The 24,053-nt window shown below is 40.2% G+C and overlaps 1 protein-coding gene across 1 annotated transcript in view; it reads left to right on the top strand.

Annotated features, from left to right (window-relative positions):
* Positions 1 to 24,053, top strand: part of LOC115047902 (carbonic anhydrase-related protein 10-like) — a 91,175-nt gene that overhangs the window by 28,647 nt on the left and 38,475 nt on the right. Inside the window, exon 3 of the mRNA XM_029509121.1 lies at positions 20,425 to 20,567. Coding sequence (XP_029364981.1) covers positions 20,425 to 20,567 — 143 coding nt within the window. The remainder of the gene's footprint in view (positions 1 to 20,424; positions 20,568 to 24,053) is intronic.

Genomic DNA, 24,053 nt, shown 5'->3' with positions numbered 1-24,053 from the left:
TTTTTATCAAAAGCAACTTACAAAAGAAGGACATAACTAAAGCTTTAATACAGTGGGAGAGGTGTACTTAGTACTCAGTGTCAGTTCAAGGAGATCCAGAACAGAAGTGAACTGAAAGTGCAGAGTAAGAGCTAGTTAGGAATGGGAAGGTGTCCAAGGCTTTGCTAGAGAAAGTACTTTCAGAAGAGATGAGTCTTTGAAGGACTCTTAAAGACGGTCGCTGCTTCGGGAGCTGGTCCCAGCATCACTGATCCACAGACCAGAACTGGACTGGACTGAGATGAAATTGTGTGCGGGGATGGTGAAGGCCAACGAAAAAAGAAGCACAGGGCTGAATGAATGAGTTTAACCCTTTGACGTCTGAATTAAGTCGCAATGATGATTATGATTATTATGATTAAACATTGCATTGGGGGAATAAATATAATCTAACTCAGCTGTATATGAGGCGAATTTGCCGCAGATGCAGATGCTGCAGACACTGAAGTTGCTCTGAAGTCAATGATTATGGACTTGAGGCTGAATATGTGTCCTTTTGCGCTGATTGAAGGCCACATTTGCTCCTGTGTTCTGGACAATCTTTTGCTTTCATTGTGAACTAAGGAAGTCCTGCCAGTGGAAAACTGCAGAAGTGATTATGAGTGAAAACCAAGGCATGGGTTATCAATTTATATAATAATTTTTTTTATGTTGCATTGTTAAAAGTGGCTTGACTGGTAGACAACTACAGCCTGCAGCATAGCATATCATTGGAGAACAATGGTTTAATTTGGCCTGAAAGGTACAAAATACAGACTGAAAAACTGAAAATATTTAAACTGTTTGATGCATTCAGATTGAGGAGAAAAACGCAGGAACATCCCTTCCATGCAGCTGTCTCAGTTTCACTTGTGCAGAGGAGCGGTTCGTCTGATTTCTTTTTTTTTTTTTTTTTTTTTTTTTTTCAGATCACCTTCTTTGCACTTTCTCCTCTCTCTCCTCCATTACACCATTACTCCTCCATTACACCGTCTCTTACACTGCAAGCCTCTGTGGCTTTCATCCAAAGTGAAATCGCACCACACAGGGCATGAAGTCAAAGGTCAAAGTGGTAAACCTGCCACTGTGATACAGGTATATGTTCCTCATGGTCTACTGTGAGTTCATTAGGGAGAAGCTGTGACATTTTTTGACCTCCGAATCATTCTTTATGTCATCAAAATATAATCCTCCTCTTTTATTTTATTCATCTGTAGAAACCATAATAGAGCAATCCACCACTGGCAGTCATCTCATGTAAAGATCCTCTTTGAAAAGTACAGTTTAGCTGTACCTCGACAATCCCTTGCAGCACCCACACCACCCACACAACTCTCTCAGCCCCTTTCTATCTTCTTAAGAATGTGAGATTACTGCTTGACACACAGCACTCCTAACAGCTTGATACAAAAACAATGTTATTTTTAAAGGTCTATCTCTATAAGTCATGTCAGATGTGCAATAGGCTTTGAGATGCGATGGAGACAAAGAGAGATTGATGCTGCTGAGGAAACAGACTCAAAGAAACAGTGGAGAAATATTGAGTTGTGATTAAAAAGGCACTTCAAGTTGCAGAGAATCTTGTATTTTTACATTTTTGGGGCTATAAACGTAAATCACTATCAGATGGAGCTGTGGGCAATGTAATTACACATAAGAAACTAAATATCAGGATCATGGGTTGTCCCTTATAGCTACAGCTGTAAGCACAAATCGGAGGATTCTCTAATAATCATTTCAATCAATTTTATTTGTCCTATAAATTCAACATAAAACTGCTAGTTTTTATGTAAAAGAGTTTTAGGGCAACATTGTAAAGCATCATGATACTGCTGAAGAAATGCACAATGGGTATTTGACTTTTTGAAAAGGAAAGCATTGGCTTAATAATCCGATTGCGATTGGAGGGTTGGGATTTTACAAGTGTGGATTTATTTAATTTTATTTATTATTTATAAGATTCCATGGAGATGCAATGTGTCTCAGTATATTGTTTCGTTTTTCTTATTTCTCACCTATCTGCTCTTTTTTCTATTTTTACTTTTATTTTATTCAAAAAGATGAATTTCTGATTTTCCAAGCCTGTTTTTATTTCATTTGTACAATGATGACATTTTGATGAGTTTGCTTGGTCTCAGTCTGTGTGGGTTCCCTCCCGATTTTCTGGCACATTAGGTTCATTGGTGACTAAAATAAGTCGCAGGTGTAAATAGCCTGTCTCCATATGTCAGCAAAGGGAAGCAAAGGTGACCTGTCCGGTGTGAACCCTGCCCTCGCTGAATGCCAGATGGGATTGGTCATTACCCTGCATGGAGTCACTCTGCATCATCCTGAGAGCATCATTGATTATGGGTCGAAAAGTCAAAACCTGAAACTCACTGTTCAGCCTGTTTATGTTTGTGCATTAATGTATGCTTTACACTGTATATAGAGATATAAATATGAAATATATTAACAATGAAAGCAATAATGTCTTGCAGATCTGGGTTGTGGTATCTTCCTATATGTTAACAGTTCCCACATCTTTTTCTGGGGGCCTCACTCCCAAAGTGGCACTGAAGCAGCTTGTCACCGCACTAAAATTTGGATCCTGTTGTAGAAACATGAGTGGTATATCTGTCGTATTTCCATAGAAGCTTCAGAATGAACAAAGCCCATGTTCCAGTCGCTCTCTTTAGTGCTGACAGTCAGACTCAAAGATTTAAAAGGTATCAATGCGCTACACTTTCTCTGCTGTTTTTCAGCTTGCTCTTCTGAAAACTCCAATCCTGGTTGATTTCCATGGGATTCAGGGAGTGAATCAGCCCAAACCAAAACAAAGATTTATTCATTTATAACTCTCAGAGCGACGGCACAGGTATTTCTTTTGCTGCTGACACGTTACACTATTTCCTGAAAATTTCTTATGCCGCACAACATCTTGTGCAGGTTGTACTTTTTTCAAGCAGTCAAAAGAATTGATGTTCTGACTAAATAACTCTAGCATGAAAGTAGCATAAATGCTAACATTAGACATTAAATCGCAATGGATTAGTGCAGGGATTTGCCCATCCCTGATCCTGTATCATACGCACTAATAGAATCATAGTATGAAAAAAAAAAAAAACAAAAGACAAGTGACTGTGCAAAAAGTCTGTCCTGTCTATTTTGAGCTTCTTTCATCAATCAATTTATAGAAGAATGACCAATGAAGACACTTCAGCACACGACCAACAGTGTAACTCGCACAATTCATACTTCTTGTTGATTAATTTCACTACAATTCTATCATTAGCCCAGTGAAAACCTAAATCTGATCGGATCGGTCAGTGGTCAGTGTTTTGTGAAGTTACGCAATGCATTCCATGGAGAAAGGTATTGTTTTATTGCATGCGTGTTTGATCCTAATTCACGACACAGATGAATCAGGGTTTTAGGGTCGTGTTCATGGTGAATACACGTACCTGGTTCAGAAATACAACATTCTACACCTGGTTTTCACACAGTCATACACACACATACATACAGAAAGCCCTCTGCTTCCTGGCCCACAAATAAACATAAATGGAGAGCAGTGTGGTTGGTAAAAGGAGAGGAAGGGCACCATGTTCCTGGAAAAGGGCCAATGACTAGCTCGAGTTTTGTGTTTCTCACCTCTTCTTGGTGCACAGAGAAACAGGCTATAGAAAATTCGGAAGAAATCTGCAGTGACTCATTAATTGCTTCAATATGTCATTGAAATGTCAACTCGGCAATTCAATTTGCTTTTTATTTATTTGACATCAAATCATGCTAAATATTATATCCAGGTACTGTTATAGTATGAGATGAAGTTCCAATATAATAGACTGAACCCTAGGTGTATGTTGCATATGCACATTCACTTTGTTTGTGTCACCTATACATGTATGGTATCCACTTTTCTACTGTGTAAATATGTTCACATCTTTATATTTCTTTTTCTGCTGCTGTCTCACTTTCAAGATTTACAGAAATTATTGAGCAGTATGGAGATAAACAGAGAGAGAGAGGCAAGGGGAGTGGATACAAAGTGGATTACAGTGGAGTTACATCATTATTTGAAAGCATTGAAGCATTTTATTTCGCCCACATTATTATTATTTTTTTACTGGCAAAAGAAGAATGTAAAGTTTTGACATTTGAATTCATAGGGCAGCTTTATGCTGATATTTAAACAGATTCAGTGTCTCTATATAGAGGAAACATGGCAGCATACTGGTGCCCCACAGCGAGAGGGTTACAGGTTCAGTTCCCGGACCTGGGGCCTATCGGTGCGGAGTTTGCATGTTCTCCCTGTGCTTGCGTGGAATTCCTCTGGGAGCTCAGGTTTACTCCTTACCTTATAGTACTCTAACTGACCTGGGCGACATGTTTTGTTGCGTTATGCCTGATGACACAGGTATGGCGATAGCACTACTTTTATTCCCCGGAGCAGTGTCTTTTGTCTTCCTGTTGGACTAAATACGGCCACAGCAACCTCCACACAAGGTCGGGCAGAACATATGTAGTTTTGAGGCAGAACCTGAGGCTTCTGCACAACTGGCTGCTGCTCTTAAAGCCTACTGAAAAAGGAGATATGTTTTTGCCGTATCCCAGAGGAACTTATGTCCTTGGGTTATTAGCCAATATCTCTCAGCTGATTATAATTTTAAAAGCTTTTTGCTCTCGACCCTTCAATCTTTCTTAATTTAATAAAAGTAACTTATAATTCTATTATCCAGTCTTATCACACATAATCTGCAGTTTTAAGATGCTGTGACATCAATATCCCATCAGAACTGCTCTCAGTGGACTTGCTAACAGCATCTAATGCATTGTTCCTGTGTACAGCAATAATCCCTGCTCTCCATTCAAACATGACATTTCCAGTAATGATGGAATACTGCATGTTACATATTTGTGTCACTGTCCACACACAGAAAAAAGTGCAGAGAAAAATATGGTTGTAAGCATTGTGATCGGATAATGCATACTTAGTGGGATGGTATTAATGGCAGCAGTTCATGAAATCTTTATCAATGGTAGTCCGTAATTCTGTACATTGCAGTTCTTTTCACGTTTTTTTAGGGGCTCAACAACTGCTCCCACTATGATTTCATTTTGGTCACAAACTCTGAAGCCTTTTATCTATTTAGTTAAAAAATGTGGTTAATATTGTGAAAGCCCGGTATGTGTGTGTGTGTGTGACCCAAGTGCAAAAAGAGAAGCAAAGCAGAAATACAAAATCCACAAAACAAGGTTTTTAATCTAGGAGGTATCAAATGGTCAAAAGCAAAAAAAAAAGGCAGGCAGAATCAGGGATACAAATCAGACAAGGAACAAGCAATAATAAAAAATAAATAAAAAAATTCATAAAACAAAAAACAAAAAATCCCAAACCGGTCATACACCGGAGGCAAACAGAGATCAGAATGTGAGAGAACTTGTACAGGGAGTTTACCAAGACAATCTGGCACCGGAGGGAAGGGGAGCAGTTTAAATACACTAGGAGAGGGGAAACAATGAGACATAGGTGTAACACAACAGGAAGCACAATTAACAGCAACATAACACAACACAGACTACCAAAATAAAACAGGAAATACATACAAATGAACATACGGAGCCTGAAAAATAGCCAGTGTGACGGCTTAGTGGTTAGCACTGTTGCCCCACGATAAGAAGATCCCGGGTTTGGTTCCTGGCCTGGGGCCTCTCTGTGTGGAGTTTGCATGTTCTCCTGGTGACTGCATGGGTTTCCCCCCACCTCATGTTTGGGTTAACTGGTGACTCTAAATTGTCTGTAGGTCTGAGTGGTTGTTTGTCTATGTGTGTTGGCTCTGTGATGGACTGGTGTACCTCATCCAGAGTGAACTGGGATTGGCTCCAGTGACCCAGACAAGACAATAACTATAACTATAATACTTTATGTCAAGTAAATATGTAGCCAGAATCAGCAACTACACAATAACCTACAAGCAAGTTTTGTTACCTTTGCAGAGCTGTTTCTGACTTAAGCTTCAGCTGAGTACGTAGCTTTATATTTACCACTCAAACGCAAGAGTGGCCTCAACCTTAACATTTCTGTAGACATAATTTAAACAATAATAGCAGTAAACGATTTCTTTATTTATAAGATATGGTGACCTGAGTGGAGAATGAAGCCACACCCCCTCCGCTGTCTGTGTTATAATCTGACTTTATGTCCTCTTTGTTTTTATAGCTGATGAGTCTCAATACAAGTGTGGCCTTCCCCATATTTAAACACAATGGGCTGACACAACGCAGTATGCAGTGCTCAGGTGAAAGTGACACTCCAGGTTTATTTTCATCTAAAAGGAACTCAGCTGAAGAGAAATTACACCAAATCAATCACTCTATGGACATGGAGTATACCTGTTAAACCCTTTTGGCCAATGAACCATCAAAAGAGCCAGAAAGTTTTTGCTGTCTTTATTGACTCAGTAGGGATCATGTGGACAACTGGTCTTGGTGGCTAAACCCAAGGCTGAATCTCTATCCCAGCCCAATCATGGGGCCAATACAAGTCTGGCTTTGCCGGGATTAAAGTTTTAAAGACTTCTAATGACTGCAGGGGAATGGAGGTTCAGGTTCTGGCTGAATTGTTTACTTTGGTCTGAGGTCTGAGATCCTGGAGTGGCATTTTACTAAATAATCTGTTTTAATGTACATCAGCTTTGAAAGTAGGCACAAATTTGAGCCTGAACTGTGGTTTGTATCAGATTAGATTGCAGTTAACCAAAGACAGCTCTCCATTCATTTTTTAGGTAAATTCGGTAAGCTTTATTCTGTCAAAGCTCTGTCAGGAAATTAGGTTATTGCGACATTATTTGGAGAGCAATATAGGACAAGATAAATGTAAAACAAGGAGGAAAATTCATGTCCTAGATTTTAAAAGTTGCTGCCAATGCTTCTTGTTTCACAGTCAGTCAGCTGCAGTACTAACACAGAATGATGTCTGATAAGGGACCTCTGTGATGTTTTCCACTTTTGCAGGAGCTGATAATGAAATCATCTCACAGGATAAATTGCTTTTATAAAGCAAAAGAAATGTTAATGTGGCCATTTGCAGAATTTGTGATTGCAGAGCAGGTTCCCGAGTGTGACACATAAATTCTGAAGGTGGCAAAGCTCATCTTTTTGCAAGTAACCAATTTAACTAATGGTTGTTGTTTTTGAAGAAAGTAGCTTCACTACAGATTAATTTGACACACACAGTGAAACATTAGTTTTGTAAGTGCATTATCTCAAAACAAACTGGCTAATGTTGTCATGGCTGGTGGTAGTCGGTGACGCTGAGCTCTTCGTTAAGAAAAACGTTCTAATACACTCCGAAGTCAAAGCCCTCTTGGGTCAACTGCAGACTGAGGGGGAGTTTATCTGCCCAGTCCCTGTGGGCCCTCTTATATAGTCATGGCTGACAGTAGGAGCTCAGACAGGAGGAACCAAGGTGTCTAGGGCGGGGGAGTTTCTTCAGGCAAACAGAAGGTAAAAGAAAACATATATCCAATGTGGCACTAAAATACACGCTAACATGAACACAACACTCTACATCTAGCAGACAAAGCAAATGAGGGGAGAAAATTAGGTAAATGAGAGCTGCTTGAGTAGGTAGATTGAAGTTCCAGGTCCTGGGAAAGTGAAACAGGTGACTTGGTGAAGAATACGGAAAGAGAGTGGACATCTGGTGAGCTGGTGGGGTACCAGACAGAGGCAGAACAGCCAACATAAACAGGGCTGAGACAGGGATCATGAGAGCTGTCCACCCACCAGCCCGTCACGCTCCAAACTGCAGTTACTCTCAGCTCCCTGAGAGCTCATCTCCTCTCCTCACTCATCCACATCCTCTTTCCAATTGTCTCACTCTTCTGCTCCATGTTTCTGTCTGCTTTGGTGTCATTTGTAATATGCATACACTGTCCTAATTCAATGAGCTAGGTGTTTATTTTGAATAGTAATAACTGTTGTTTGAGGTGGATGGGCTTTGAAGCTACATGCCAGGGAAACAGAAGAGACTCAAAGAAGTTGCTTCATCACATAACCATTACAAAGAGGTTTTTTTTCTGAATTTGAATCTATTATGCAGAAAATGAATAATGATGCATTAATTAATTAGTGGATGTTAAAAGTCCAGCTATCCTGATTTACTAACCTTTTGAAAGAGTCAGAGCAGTTGCTTCCCTCTATTTAAGGTCATATTTCTAATATAAAATAACTGGCTGTAGCTTTATAGGTTGAAAGGAAAAGAATGAGGAAGGGAGGAGGAAGAGAAGACTGACAATAGTAGCACTAAGAGTAATAAAAATAGTTCTTGTTATAATAAGTCTAGCGATGGCAGACCTGGATACTGCAGATTCAGAGTCACAGATACCTGCAGAAGGAGGAAAGTAAGCAAGATGCATGAGAGGGAGAGCTAAACTACCTGAGAACAAAATGAATGACATGCAATAGAGTGATATCAATACATGGAGAGAGGGAGAAGGCAAGAAGTGCTCAGCATGACAGAGCAGTTCCAAATGCAGCCTTGGTCGGTGTGACTGATTTTTTTTTATTTTTTTAATTTATTACCATTTAACTGTTTCCGGGCCACGGGGGGTGCCCATCTCAGCTCATACTGGGTGATGGCGGGGTACACCCTGGACAGGTCACCAGTCCAGGGTGGAGGGCCAACAGGGCAGGGCCAACACACAGAGACAGACAGAGACCAACAACCACGCACACTTCGAGTCATCAGTTAACCCAAACATGATGTCTTTGGATGGTGGGAGGAAATCGGAGTACCCGGAGGAAACCCATGCAGGCAAACTCCGCATAGAAAGGCCCCAGGCTGGGGAACTGCACCCATGACCTTCTTGTTGTGAGGCAACAGCGCTAACCACAGTGCCGCTGTGCTGCCTTATTCTATTTCATTCTTAGGCGTGGTTGAGTCTGGCTTAACTATCAGCTATTCATCAAAGAGCAAGGCTACCCTGAATGTGAGTATGCCAGGAGCCTGATAGCTTCCCTGTCTACTCTTGGGAACTCTTGGACTCGTGGGTACGCCTGCATTTTAAGACCAGAGTATTCTGTTAGGGTGATATGGTACTTTGAGCTCTGTAAGACAGAGTGAAACATATGCAGGACTGGATTTCCATCCATTTGGGACAGGATCTTTCTCCAGGGAGAAAGCAAAGATGGATGAACAGGCTGTCATTCACAGTTAATCATGATTTACATTTCTTCTGTCTTCGTCTCTTAAATGAAAAATATAATAATTGTGTTTGCAACACTTAAGGTGCATGTGCCTAGCCACTTCACTTTGCCATTGTTTAACTACATCTGACTGTTAATGCAGATGGTCTGCCTTCAAATATTTAACAATAAAAGTCTTGTTAAGAAATACCTCGTTTAGATCCAATGAGATGCAAGAGGGCTTTGAAACAAATACATCAAGACGTGAGTTTGTATGAAGCTCAATGCATCGATATTAACAGGGTAAAGGAGACAGGGTCAAATAAGGCTTTGCATTGAAATACCTGTATGATCATTTACAGTATACTGAATTTCCTTTTCACTGATGGTCAGTGGAGACACTCCGCTGCAATGCCACGATGTGAAGTAATGTAATATCGTCCTCATCCCTTGCTAGTGCTTCCTTTGTAATTTGGAGAACATAATAATGAGCCTCCGTGGCTATCTCCACTCGAACATCCTGCTACTTCTGTATGTTGGCTTTAAATTATTATGGTCTGTCCTCTTTGTGTGTAAAAACAGCAGTTATTTCCTATCAAATTAATTGGAAGGTGTGGTGATTCATAATTTCACACTTAGGCAGTCACATCAGCGATACCATCGCTCTGACACGGCGCCAATCACAGTGATGCATGATAACAACAACTCAACAAATGGAGTGGGGCCTCCTCAGGAAATTGTATTGTTGCCTGCATGGTGCAGGGCGACACACTGCACCTCAATTCTGCAGCCAGATTTGGATGTTGAGTTTTTTTGTTTTTTTTTTGTTATTATTGAACTTGTACATTGCAGATAGAAAATAATAAGAATAGAAAAGCCTATGAAACCATGTATATGACCACATCAACCTGATGCTATTCCAGTTTTATATTGCTATTGTATTTCAAGAATAAAACATGAACTGCTGCTTTTGCTCAAATGAAATTTGGAAATGACACACAGGACTGATGACCTGCTGTAATCCACAACCTCCCACTTACCCAACAGAATACAGAGTTACAGCAAAGCAGCCTAATGTGCACAGAGGTGCATGGGGTTACTTTTCAGGAGCACACTATAATTTCCACTTGATTTGAAAAAGGTAATAACTCTCAAAGCTCTACTTGTGCTGGTGGTTTCTTTGCCACAGAAAACAGAGCCCTTTGTATTTGCCTAATAATGCCTAGTTTGCTGGGTAACAGTGTTTCTGCTACGCATCTTCCATTTCATACTACTCCTTGAAACATGTGGGTTATTTCACAACCACAGAACAGACATTTGTTTTCTGGGTTTGCTTCACAGACAGTGCTTCTCCTTGGTGTTGGTGCTTTTTTATGTCTGAGACAAGACAAAACAAAAAGCTGAGAAATAATCACTCAGCATTAGCACAGCCACCCACACTGTCCGCCACTGCCAATTATAAATTAAAAAACAAAAACAAAATGCTACCTATGCCGTTCATTCTATGTCTGCTAGTCTGATTCTGGTCTGAACTGACTCCTCATTTGAGTCTAGGTCTGAGTGAGGCTAATCATCTGGTATTTTCACATAGTTGACTGAAGACTGAAGAAAAGGTCGCATGCCTACTGTTGATGAATCTTTAAAAATAAATTCAACATATAGTTCAATTTTATTATTATTATTTTTTTAAGGCTTAGTAATGAAACTAAACTGGCAATTTCGCTTCGGGCAAACCTTACTCAATGATTAGGACACAGGGCATTTCAGCAATGCTCACTAAGTATTTATGGCTGTATGACATTGAGGCCCAAATAAATTCGATCAACTGAGTGTGTGTCTTGATGGTAATGTGTGATGATGGATTATGTCACCCAGTGCAATCGTGTTTGTAGTTTTTGGACAAAATGAAACTCTATGGAAGAGTAAAATATATCAGGCACAGCACACTTGTTGGTTGGACACGTGTAGTGTCAATTTGAGCCTTAATTTATGCTATTGTTGATGACAAGTAAATCTATTATGTCAGGCTTTTGCTTTAAAATTAGTTTCCATTTAAGTTCTGTCAGTCACCACACAGTGGTGTGTCTTAAGGTGCTGGATTAATTATGTTCTTATCACTTCAGATACGAGTCCCCTGAAAACTTTAAGGAGCTTCATGGATCACTGGTCTTTCCTCCCTCACTCTTTATCTCATTCTTCACCATGTATTTGTTTTTCCCTCTCTCTTCCCCGCTATTTGAACCTAGTCAGATTTATGAATATTAAAAAGGACAGTTGATCCTCAGGGTTTCCTTTCTCTAACTCCATCCCTATGCCTCCTTCCTCTCACTGTGCCTCTTTGCTTTTGTGTCGTTGCTAATTAGGGTGTCTTCTGTCTCTGTGAGTCAATCTATAATACCGTCATTTTACAGGCAGCTGCCATTACAAAACCGCTAACCACTGTTGGGGGAGACACACTCAGGACACACATAGACATGTAAATGCATGACACCAGAGGTCTGTACAGTTGGCACTTCTCATCTTACCTATATAAAGGTTGATCATTGTGAGAGAAACATCTTTGATCTTTGTTTGATCGGGTCCTCCACCCACGCATTCTCAAAGGCCCCATCTGATTTTAAAAAAAGAGAAAAAAAACCATAACATGTCTATCATGTGTTTTTTATACCATCAGAATAAGTGAAACCGTCAGTCAAAGTCATGGCTGAGTATTTCCACCTTGTTACTGCAGTTCCTATCAAATGTTGAGCTGACAGGACTGAGTTATCAGACATATAACTCAATACTGTCAACTTTTGGGGCCAAGGATGGCAGGGCAAAACAAATCAGAAACATTGTCAGTATAGAGAGCAAACTAACATCTGCATAAGCACTGTCAACCACTGCCAGTCACGACAATCTCCTGAATCCGAAGTTCAAACAATTCTCTCTGATGTTTTACTCGCAAACCATCTTGACATGGTTTCTTGGGGCGGATGAGAGAACGAAGCAGAGGCAACGAGAAACATACAGTGAGAGAGAGTGTGAAGAAGAACAAAGAAGGGGAAAGTTGGGGAGTTGAAGGATAGAGAGAGGACAAGAGCATAAGGAGAGAAGATGCCATAAAAATGCAAGCAAAACATTCATTCATTCATCTTCTACCACTTTTTTTTGGTTTGCAGCGGGTGCTGGAGCCAATCCCGGCTCACTCTGGGTGAGGGCGGGGTCACCCTGCACAGGTCACCAGTTCATCCCAGGGTCAACACACACAGACAGAAAGAGACCAACAACCACTCACACTCACACTCAAAACCCATGCAGGCATGGGGAGAACATGCAAACTCCGCAGAGAAAGGACCCAGGGCTCGGGAAACTGACACGTGACCTTCTTGTTGTGAGGCAACAATGCTAACTGCAAGCAAAACGTACACCTGCAAATAGTGCTTGAAGCCTGGTACTGCTAACTGTGCACACGTACGTATTAGCAGTAGGGGAATTGTGGTAATTTGGACAAAGAAGTAGCTATGGGAAATGAGCAGTAATGTGTAATGGTAACTAAAGATAACAGGTATTGAGCAGCAACATGGACTAGAGATGATTCAGCACTTGTCTAACAGGGACAGGAAGAGAGAGGACACAAGGGATAAAAGAAATACTATGGGAAGAAACAAAGTCAGAGACATGTAATATTGTTATGTACATGCATGGGGGAGAGAGATACTTTTAACTTTTTAACTGTAGGCCATTTCATAAAGGAACGTTTCAAGGCTGATCTGGAGCGCTGCGACAGAGGTGGCCCCCCAGACTCTTCACACAGTATTAATCACATAGTACAGAATACTGTACATACCAAAAACATGTAATGTGCACACAAACAAACCTTGAGACCCACACCCTCTATTGACAAAATATTACACCTGTACATTACAAGAATATTCTCATGTTTCTGCAAACATTCACAGCATTGTTTCAGACATACAGGGTGCACCCCCTTCCTCACAGCTGTAATATGTTAATCCACCTCTGGGCTTGGACTATGTAATCTGTATGAGGTTATGAAGAAGCATCAGAAGTTCAAATGAGCCCCTCAATATGGTCCAGACCACAAGATGAAGAAGAAAGAATCCTCTGACCTGCAACTTTCCTGTCAGTCATTATTTTGATGCATTCTTGTTTTGATCCTGAGAGTTTCAGTGAGCAAGAGAAAGAGAGAAAAATTTAGGGAAATGCAATATAGATCTTGTGACTATAAGGTGAAGAGCAGTAGTTTTCTGGCTCTTTCCCTCTATCTCTTTTGTTCTCACACGGCCACTTTCTGGTTACAACCATCCACTTTTAGGGTAATCCCATGAAAGCAAACATTCTGTTATTGATGGGCTTTTCCAAAGGAAAAAGTATTGACACACATGAAGCCGTCCATTGAGGTAGCACTCAATGATCACTGAAAGCTGAGTTGAGGTGAGATTCATGTTGTTTTTGCAGTACTCTGATGCGACCATCTATTGGCTAGGTAGAAATCCGGAGTCCTCAGGCCAGGTTGCGTTGTTTCAGTCTTTATTCATCCATTGCTGGTGAGTCTGCATCCACTGCAGGTTCAGGTTTCTGTTCTTGGTGAGTTGAATCTGATTTGGTCTTCAGGTTCCAGCTCAACACGTTTTGTGTTGAAAACGATTGATAGACTTTATTCAATAGAAAATTCTCCCAAATATAGTAAAAACACATATAACCCACAATGAATGATGTGTACAAGATACCAAAGTGTAAATGAGCATGTGGCAGCAAATAGGTTCGAGCAGTAATTTTGTGTTCAGCATCTTGGCACACGGTAAAGGAATTAAATACTTCTTGTATATGTTCAGCTGGCCCTGAATCAATGGGCAAATGAAAGCATTTGATATGCTTTTCTGCTTTTCTGTGCTTAACATCTAGGGGAGGAGATAGACGAAGGTCAAACTTGGTTAATTCAGGACAGGCGACTATTCTCCATCTCTGTCACTTGTAGCTCCTCAGCATTCATGTGTGAATCAGCTTTTTTTTTTTTTTTTTTTTTCTCTTTCAGAGGATTTTGTGGAAGTGTTGTGAAAAATATTGGCATCCACTTTGTGCTGCTGGCAGTAGCACTAATCAATAAAGGCATCCAAGTCTATTGACCTCCAGATAGAGCTCATGTGAAATGCTTGGTATCTCAGGCCACAAATGCAGCAGAGGGGCACAGGAAGCTGGCTGAAGCTGTGGACAAATCATCTTGTGGCGACTGAGCCGGATCCATCGAGCAGACCCAATGACAAGAAGAAAGAAAGAGTGGAATCGCCTGAAGATGAGCCAGGGAAGAATGAGCATATATTGTGCAAGCTTTTGTGCATCTGCTGTACACGCTTTAGCTTGTACTGAACAAAGGAGCACAATGATTTTCTATTTGGTCCACAATCCTTGCAATAAATCTCTTGCTTTATTGTTTTGCTTTGTGAGACTTTGTGCATGTTCCTGACAATTTAGCTCTAAACAATATTTTTATTCGTAGTTATTTAGTATTCTTCTGTCTCTTGTTGCTATTCTTCATCATGAGAAACTATCTCAATATCTTTCTAAATCATTATTACAATTACAGCAATTAATCTGCAGTGTCCCTGTTAAAGGTCCCATGTGGTCTAAAAGTTTAGTTTAGTTTAGTTTATAAAGCCAATCAGAAGGAAAGACTCAGATCTCTCCTTCTGATTGGCTGTCAGACCTGTTACTACAAGAGCTCCAGAGAGAGAAGACAGAGAGGAGACGTAAAACCACATTAAGCTGGTTAAAACCTGGGGACAAAACCACAGGGATGTCAGCACACAAACACAAGTGTAAAATATGGGACTGGAAAATAAATAAGCAATAAATAATATAATTAATAATATAATTTACTACTTCACATCCAAAAGCCCACATTTTCTCAATGTAGTCCTGAGGTGTTTGTTTTTTCTTCACAATATGACACAATATCTATAGAAACATACTGTAGAAACACACACACGCACACAAACAAACACAAACAGCTGTGCAACACAACAGTGTGTTGACATGCAGCTGTGCCAAGGAGGGTTCAGGATTGCAGGTCAGGGCCAGCCCATCTGTCACTTCACCCCTTCACTGCCAGACAGAGAGGGATGAATGAATGAATGAGAGAGGGAGGGAGGGGGAGAAGATAGGAGGGAGGACAGGAATGACACTCTTCTCTCAGCAGCTCTCAGGTTTGAATGAAATGCATGAAAATGAAAGCAGTGTGCAGATGGAGACGGAACCAGCTGGAAAACTTATCTCACTTTTATCGCGCACATTTTCACATAGATCAAGTATTAAAACATTTTTCCTATTTAGTCTCAGCTGAACTCCCTGACAACTGCTGATGGGTTTTTTGATCATCATGACAGCTGTTTCACACTCTGATTTGTCATTAAGCCTGTGCCTGACAAGCATTATGAGTATAGTCATAAGCCGTCTCATCTGGGTGTGTGCGCGCGCGGGCTTGTGTGTGAATGCGTGTTAAAAAGAGAAAATGAAAAAATCTTTTTATGCAGGTGTCAAAATTAAAGTGGATTTACTGAGTTTGTCTGAGGCTCTGTGTGCGCATGTTTGCGTATGATCCTCTATCTTTCTCTTCATTGCCCTGGCCAATCAGGCACCCCGCATCTGCCTGGCTTTCGATGTGCTCTCAGCCCGACATTCCCATCTGATCCCGTTCCAGGTTCACGCTGCAGCATGGAAGATTTTAGTAATTGTGTGATGGCAGAGGCTCAGCTGGAGAAATCCTGTAGTCTTATCCTGAACAGATCTCATGTTTCCTGCCCACACACTCAAACATAATAAACATCATGAAAAAAAAAAGCAACATATGCTTTTACTGAAGGTCATCTATGGATGATCATGGGATAAATCCCTTCCTCAAACGTGAGTGTCCAGTCATACTGTAACCTTTTCCTCAGTCTTCCTGAGTTCCTTCTGGATTAGCTAGATTCAGGAAAGGAGATTCGCAGTAGTACTCAACTTGAGAGCAATTGACGCCCAGCCCACAGTAACACCCACAACACAGAATGGGGTGTGACTGCGTATAATCAAATATTACACAACAGAAAATGTTCAGCTTTATAAACACCAAAGTAATGTGGTTCTTCTCACATGGTAGAAATTAAAAATGTTTGCTGAATCAGGTAAGTATCAATACAAAATAAAAAAATATCAATTGTCCCTTTAATTGTCCGCGTTAATTTTCCTTCAGTGTCCTCCAGGGAGAAACTGTTTCCTGTCCTTAAGCCTACCACACCGCGTGGCAGCCTGTGATGCAGGTTGTGTCAACCAGGAGCGTCCGTACAGCAGAGGCGGCAAAATGGGTCACACTTGAACTGACGAATTCGTCCCTCAAAAAACAAAACAAACAAAAAAAACAGCCTGCACAACATGTAGCGCAATAATTCAACAGTTCTGTTTAAATTACATTTTTTTCACATTGCACTACATCACATGGAATATAAACATACAACACACCCGGAACACATAAAATGTGAGAAAATCACTTGAAATAATATACCAGTTGCTGTCTGAGCTACAGCGACAGCGTGGAGCTGCGCTCTGTTAGCAGCCACGGCTGAGCTATTAGCTCAGAAAACTGCTAACTGCTAGTCACACATATTATAAAAATATCACTAATAAACATGTTTCAAGCAATCATTAAACATGTTGTGTTCTGGTGCTCCACTGGGCATCTTCCCGGTGTAGACTTGCATATTCCATGCATAGCTGGATTTTGCATCACAGGCCACCCATATTTTGATGCCATATTTTGCTGGCTTGCTTAGCATATACTGCCGGAAAGGACAAAAAAAAAAAAAAGAAAAAAAGAAAAAAGACATAGATTACAATCAGTAGTGAGTGTGAGTGTAACAGAAAAAAAATCACATGAATCAACAAAGTAAAAATATACATTTCAGGTAAGTAACATTACTTTAATTGGAACCAACTGCTCATCTACTGTGACTTCAGGTCCAGGGTTGTAAAGGTATGGCAGACGCTTAACACACTTGTCCCAGAGGTCTCTGATGGCTGCCAGTTTTCCCATCACATGCCTTGCTGGTCTTGACTCACGGTTGTCAAAAAGTGTGGAAGACTTTCAGCGGCATTGTGGCACGAAAAATTGCCCTTCCACTCTCTGCATCCCAAAGACTAGATGTAGCCTTACCACGAGACCTATAGACACCTGCTAAGATCAGCCCTATGTAGCCACGCAGGTCAGTCTGATCCATATTTTTTCAGTTGTCTCCAAATTTACGGGAACCCTCCAAATTTGTCATTTCCAGTATGATCTTTTCAGTGGCTGGTGTGATGAACAGGAGGAAAGTGGCAGCATTGGCAGCTGAATATCCTGTTGGACCTGAGGTCATCCTAATGATGTTTTGTGCTACAGCTCTTCCTGGGGTGCCGTCCGTGTTTGATGAGGACCATGTTATTTTCCTGTTCTTGGATAAAAATGTCTCTCTGTCAGCTTAGGTCATTTCTTCTTCATCTGAAGAGGCTTCATGGTCTGTGTTGTATTCCTCCTCATCTTCTTCTTCAGATACCTCTTCTTCCACATCATAGTGTTCTTGCTCATCCTGAACCTCTAAATAAATCTGGTCCAGGACCTGCTGGACAGTAAAATGTCCATGGACTTCGGTCAGGGGTATCTTTATATTCTCTCCACTGAATTTGTTTTACATTATGTTTTTTTGTTTTGTCTTGGATCTTGTGTGATGTGAGGGGTTAGCTGCAGATCAGAGGTGCAGGTACAGGTGCAAATTCAAGTTCATTTCGTACATCAATAGGAATCCAGTTTCTTTGTTGTGTGCGTGCGTGTGTGTTAGAGAGAGTTATGTATGTGGCCTTTAAACTTCTTTCTGGCCCTTAAGACAATCTTAGGAACCCAGTGGTGTACAGCCCATATGGAAATGTAAACAAAACCAGAGTTTTACTTTTTTTAATGTTGGGGTCCCTTTAGGAAAAGTCGTACAATTTCAAGCTGAAAAAAAGAGTGTTTTTTTTTTTTTTTTTTGCAGCTAAGCATGGTGGTGGGTCAGGATAAGATGAGGGCTAATAACTGCCCAGCTTTACAGACACATGAAAACATATCCATGTATATCTAAAAAACAGAAGTTACAAAATGATACTGTTCCACATCAAAATAAAGCTTTGGCTGATACAGTCAAAACGGACAGATGTTTCTCGGCCTCCCTGCTGGTATCTTCAAATGATATTCTTGGTGTTATCCATAGTCAGTGTAGGTTTTTATCTGTACATTACCAGTTTGAAGAAGCAGCCAGGGAGAGAAGCTGAAAAGAGGAAGAAACTCAAGAATAGAAATGAGTTTTGCAGCCTCTGTTGTCCACTTCCTGTCTGTGCGTCGAGGTTTAAGCTTCATTACCAACCATACCAAGAGAATCTCTCAATCACAACTACATATACGCACACACACACACACACACACTGGTGATGCTTCACTGAAACTATCCCGTCTGTGTACATATGTCAGGGATCCATCTAAGAAAACACAAGCAAGATGACCAAGAACAGTCTGTTTAAACAAATAATATAACAGTTTTTCTTGTCCATATTAAGAATATTATTCATGTCATGATGTAATCTGACACATAGCTGCTGTTTGATTGTTTTCCCTCCTTGTACATTGACCTCTCTGCCCTAACGAGTCTGCTTTTGTCAGTCCATCTGTTTTCTCCTGTGAAAGAGGTTTTGCTGTAGTCATATCACCACACTGGGCAACTGAAGGATCTGGAGCGATCTGCTTTTAAGAGCAGCAGCTGATGAGTTGTGGATTGGTCTCTTAAGATCGGACTGATTTCCAAAACATATATACACAGACAGCACTAACAGAAGACAGGTGACAGACAACAAGCCAAAGTAGAGAGAAATTAAGACCACTCCTAATACTTTTACTGTAGGCACCATGGGCTAAAGGGAGGCATCAATAGAGGAATAGATAGATGTTGACAATGCTCACGCAGTTTTTATTGTTAACATCACCTGTCAGCGTGGAAGAGGTTCTTTATTTTTTCACATTACTTCCTTACTCGGGACAGAAATGCTTATCCAGCAACAGAAAAAAACAAAAACAAACTGTCCTTCAGAAATATTCGCTGATATGAACCAGGAGTACAGAGCTAAATGGACTTGATTTGCATAAAGCTGAAAGTCATCTCAAAGAGGTCAGATATTTATCATTCCACAGTCAGACTGTCTATAAACGGAAAAGGTTTAGCTTCTGCCCATTAATGCAGTATGATCATGGGCATCATGACTTCCCCACAACTCATTATGGAGCTGAAAAAGAGTTGAAGAGTTTACGGTGGCTCCACCTGCTGAAGCTCAGGGAAAGCTGCTGATGCAGCAGAACGTTGACAATAAACTTCAGTAAATCTACCACAGTCAGATAAAATAAACCTCGATCCAAAGATGTTGTGGAATGATCTGAAGAGAACCACTTATACCAGACATCCGAAGAGTATATCTAACTGTATGAATAAAAGGTCCAAATTTTTATCCTGCACATTGATCAAGTCTGATCTGAAGCAACTAAAGAGCCGGTTCCAGATTACTGGAGCCAAATGATTCAGCCTGTTCTTAAAACCAAGAGGTCATTACTACCATGAATGTTTCATAGCTGTGTTCAGTAAAGACCCTAAAGATTTTAATCACCTGTCTGCTATTACATTATCTTGGGTATAAATCAGATAGAGATCAGATCAAGGCGTATCCAAAGCAGTTTCGTCACTCCAAGATTTGACAGGGAAGAAGAATCATTGAACTGAAAGTAAATACCATCTCTGGTTTTGCTGCAGACTCTTTAAAATCTACATTGCACTGTAAAATCAGGTCAGACAAACAAGACTAACAACTGCAGACCAATGCTTCGTATGCTCGGCAACGGAAACTATAGGGCGAACTCTTGGACAGGCTTTAATAAAGAAAATAAATAATGAAATGGCTTTAATAAAGTCCATTTCTTTCCCTTAGTTATAATTGCCCATAATAGCCTGGAGACTTTAATGAAAGCTCAGTTTTAAGTCTGATTTTAATGATGCCATATGTAAATTCAAAATCTCCCTTAACTCCCCATTTCTCTGGCCCCATCATAATGAAGCCCATCTGCTTGCGTTTCCCACAAACTATACCTACACACACTCACTCACTCACTCAGTCACTCATTCTAATTACTGTCTTTTTCTCCACCACTAGTCCCATCCTTCTGGGGTTTGGTGAACTCAGCCTGGAACCTGTGCACCATAGGGAAGCGTCAGTCTCCCATCGACATTGAAACTAGTCACCTGATTTTTGACCCCTACCTGACCCCATTGAGGCTCAACACGGCTGGACGCAAGGTAAGGGCCCTCATGCTTTAGCGGAACATATCATCATTGTTCTGTTGAAAAATCTTCATTGTGGGCCCATTCCATTTACAGGGTCATTTTTTGTTATTTACAGACACTGAGCAATGAATTAGGAGACAGAGTTCAGTGAATGATATGATACGAGGACGTTTTTTTTTTTACAGCACTAGGCTTTAATTTATCACAGCAACCGAGAGTAGAATATGACACATTCTCAAAATCAAGACGCAGATAAGCTGCTATCTGACAGAGACTATGAGCTTTTCATCCATATCCAAAGGCTTTAAAATTTCCAGCTGCATTTGACTGTACCAAGCTCAGGAGGCATTACAATTTTAGCCCTGTACACAGCAATCAAAGTTAATCTTTGCAGGAAATCCTTTCTAAAGCACCCTGACGCACCGTTGAAACACAGCTTTTGCTGATGTTGGACATAGCATGCTGGATACATTTCTTTAGTGGTGTATTCTTGTAATTGACCATATTTAGGTAAATCTATATAATTTCAAGGTATTTTCAGAAATGAGGGACACTTACTTCAGCCTAAAAAGTCACCAAAACAAGAAGACATAATCAGAAAGATTGTTATGTTTCTATGCTGTGGCCTTGGAGTCTATTGTGATCTAAATGGTTTTGAGATTAAGAGATTAAGCTTCAAAGAAGACATCCTTGATCACAAAGCCAACGTAAAGTACAGTTAAATAAGTGTCCATAATATAATTTAAAATAAGATTCAGTGCTATTTCAAATTGGGATTTTCTCCAAAATCAGATGGCATTCAGTGAACTCATTCAAATTATTTTCTGCTTATGCAAAGCACAAAAAATGTTGAAAAAAAAAAATGCACAAGTAATTTAATGATTATTGAAGCATGTTTGATATAAAATATATTGGCACAGAAAATTATGAAGTTCTTAAAAGGTCTGTTGTATTGCCTCTGATTTATAGCAGGAGTCAGATTTGATAATTGATTTACAGGTTAATAATCTTATTCTACACATGGTCTTCCTCCTTCCAGATAGAAATTCCAAAAAAGACTCTAAATGTAGATGAGTCACCCCCTCATGTCTGTTATTGTCCTAAAATACACAATTTTAAGCCAAAACATTTGATGACACTGAGGATTCCCAACAGAATCAAACAAAAATAATAAGACAATAATTATAAAAACTATCATTTATATGACCCACTGCAATCACAGTGTCTGCGGTAGCATATAAGTGAGCAGTGTGCAGTTAAAACTTGGACAAACTGTAACTGTTCTCTCACTGCAGTCAAATTAACTTTGAAAATGTTACATTACAGTTTAATCTTGCTAACAAGCATTAGGATTATACGTGTTAACTCCATGATGCCAAACGGAGTCTAATGGTTCAAGTAACCTTTTTCCCAAATGAAAACAGAATTTACATAAAATATAGATTTTACTTCGCATCAATTAGATAAGATTATCACATTTTAGATTTAAAAACCACTTTTAAAATATTTTTCTTTCAGCTCAAGGTGAGGTTAGACATTTTACATTAGAGATTTTTTTTTTTTTTTCACATTTTAGGGCTTTTGCCATTATGTGAAAAAATGTACAGAAAGTTTTTGAGTGTCAGAATTAAGTATCCACCTCATTTTCAAACACAGAAGTAAATAGTGACAAACGTCTGTGTTTTTGTGCAGCACTTCCGGTCAGCCGCTTTCCCTTACCGGATCTAACGGTGCAAGCTAATGTTGATCAACAGTGTTGTGGGTACACTATGAGGAAACCTTAAAAAAAAACAAGATGGGAGGCTGGTACCACATCCTTAGACGCTTACCGACTGACAGTACCAGTTCCAGTACAAAGCTGATATACTGCCCAGTCAAAGCCTATTTTTCAACAGTTTTTCATTCTCTCCCTACTCAACTTGCCCCACCCCACGTGCCTGTCTCTCTCTCTCTCTCTCTCTCCCTCTCACAACCCAACCGGTCGAGGCAGATGGCCGCCCCCCCTGAGCCTGGTTCTGCCCGAGGTTTTCTGCCTTTTAAAGGAAGTTTTTCCTTGTCACTGTTGCCAAGTGCTTGCTCATCGTGGCAGCTGTTGGGTCTCTATAAATAATTTTATAAAGAGTTTGGTCTAGACCTGCTCTATATGTAAAGTACCTTGATATAACTTTGTTATAATTCAAATCAAATCAAATCAAATCAGATTTATTTGTATAGCGCCAAATCATAACAAAGTTACATCAAGGCACTTTACATATAGAGCAGGTCTAGAAGCTGGTTCCATAGAAGAGGAGCCTGATAACAATTTGGCGCTATACAAGTAAATCTGATTTGATTTGATTTGATTTGAAAAGTTCCTGTATTCCAAACAATTTCTGTAGCTCAAAAAAATAAATAATCAAATGAATGATATATTACAATATTCCTAACCCTTCCTTTCTATGTAGTGTAGAGTACCTGAGGAATGCATATTCAGATTCTGAGCAGAATAGAATAGTCGGGCTTCCATCTGACATCCCATCATTAGGAGAGATAGATCAGGAAATGGATGTTAGACCACCTAGGCGGAAGGAAGTTGAGGAGGTAGTCAGATGTGCGAAGGCTTGTTCGGCCCCAGGACCAAATGGAGTCCCCTACCGGGTCTATAAAAGCTTACCTGATATCCTAAAGTTTTTGTGGAGACAATTAAGATTAGTTTGGAAGAAACAGTCCATTCCTAGAGCATGGCATAGGGCAGGAGGTGTTCTTATTCCAAAGGAAAAGGAGTCTTCAGACCTGAGTCAGTTCCGTATGATCTCTCTCCTGAATGTAGAGGGGAAGATTTTCTTTAGTGTAGTTGCACGGAGACTAGCAAGTTATTTAGAAAAGAATGGTTTAATAGATACTCGTAGGGTGTTTAGAGCACACTAGCATGATTTGGCATCAGATTCACGCAGCTGAGAGTGAGAAAAGAGACTTGCATGTGGTATTCTTGGACTTAGCAAATGCATTTGGGTCAGTGCCACATAGCCTTATTTGGGAGGAGTTTGATTATTTTAGAGTGCTTGGAGTAGTTGTTAATTTAGTACGAGCATATTTCCAGGATATCAGCCTATGTTTAAGTCCAGCAAGTTTTACAACAGGTTGGCAGAGGCTAGAAATTGGTATTATGGCAGGGTGTACAATTTCTCCATTAGCATTCACAATGGCAATGGAGGTAATTATTAGAGCTTCTAGGTGGGTTGTAGGTGGAGAGAGGCGGCAGGATGGGATGCGCCTTACACCAACATAGATATAGATGATATGACATTGATAACTACAATTGTGCCATGTATGAAAAGAGTACTTGAGAGACTTAATAAAAACCTAAAGTGGGCTAGTATGAGAATCAAGCCTAGTAAATCTAGAAGTATCTCATTAAGCAGAAGGAGAGTAAGTGATCAAAAGTTTGTCATAGAGGAAAAGGAAATTCCAATAATTAGGGACAAACCAGTAAAGAGTCTAGGTAGGTGGTACAAGGCA

This window comes from Echeneis naucrates, chromosome 8 (assembly GCF_900963305.1).
Source record: "Echeneis naucrates chromosome 8, fEcheNa1.1, whole genome shotgun sequence".
Taxonomy (NCBI): Eukaryota; Metazoa; Chordata; class Actinopteri; order Carangiformes; family Echeneidae; genus Echeneis; species Echeneis naucrates.
Note: the sequence above shows the minus strand (reverse complement) of the source record. Positions and strands in the feature narration are given on the sequence as shown.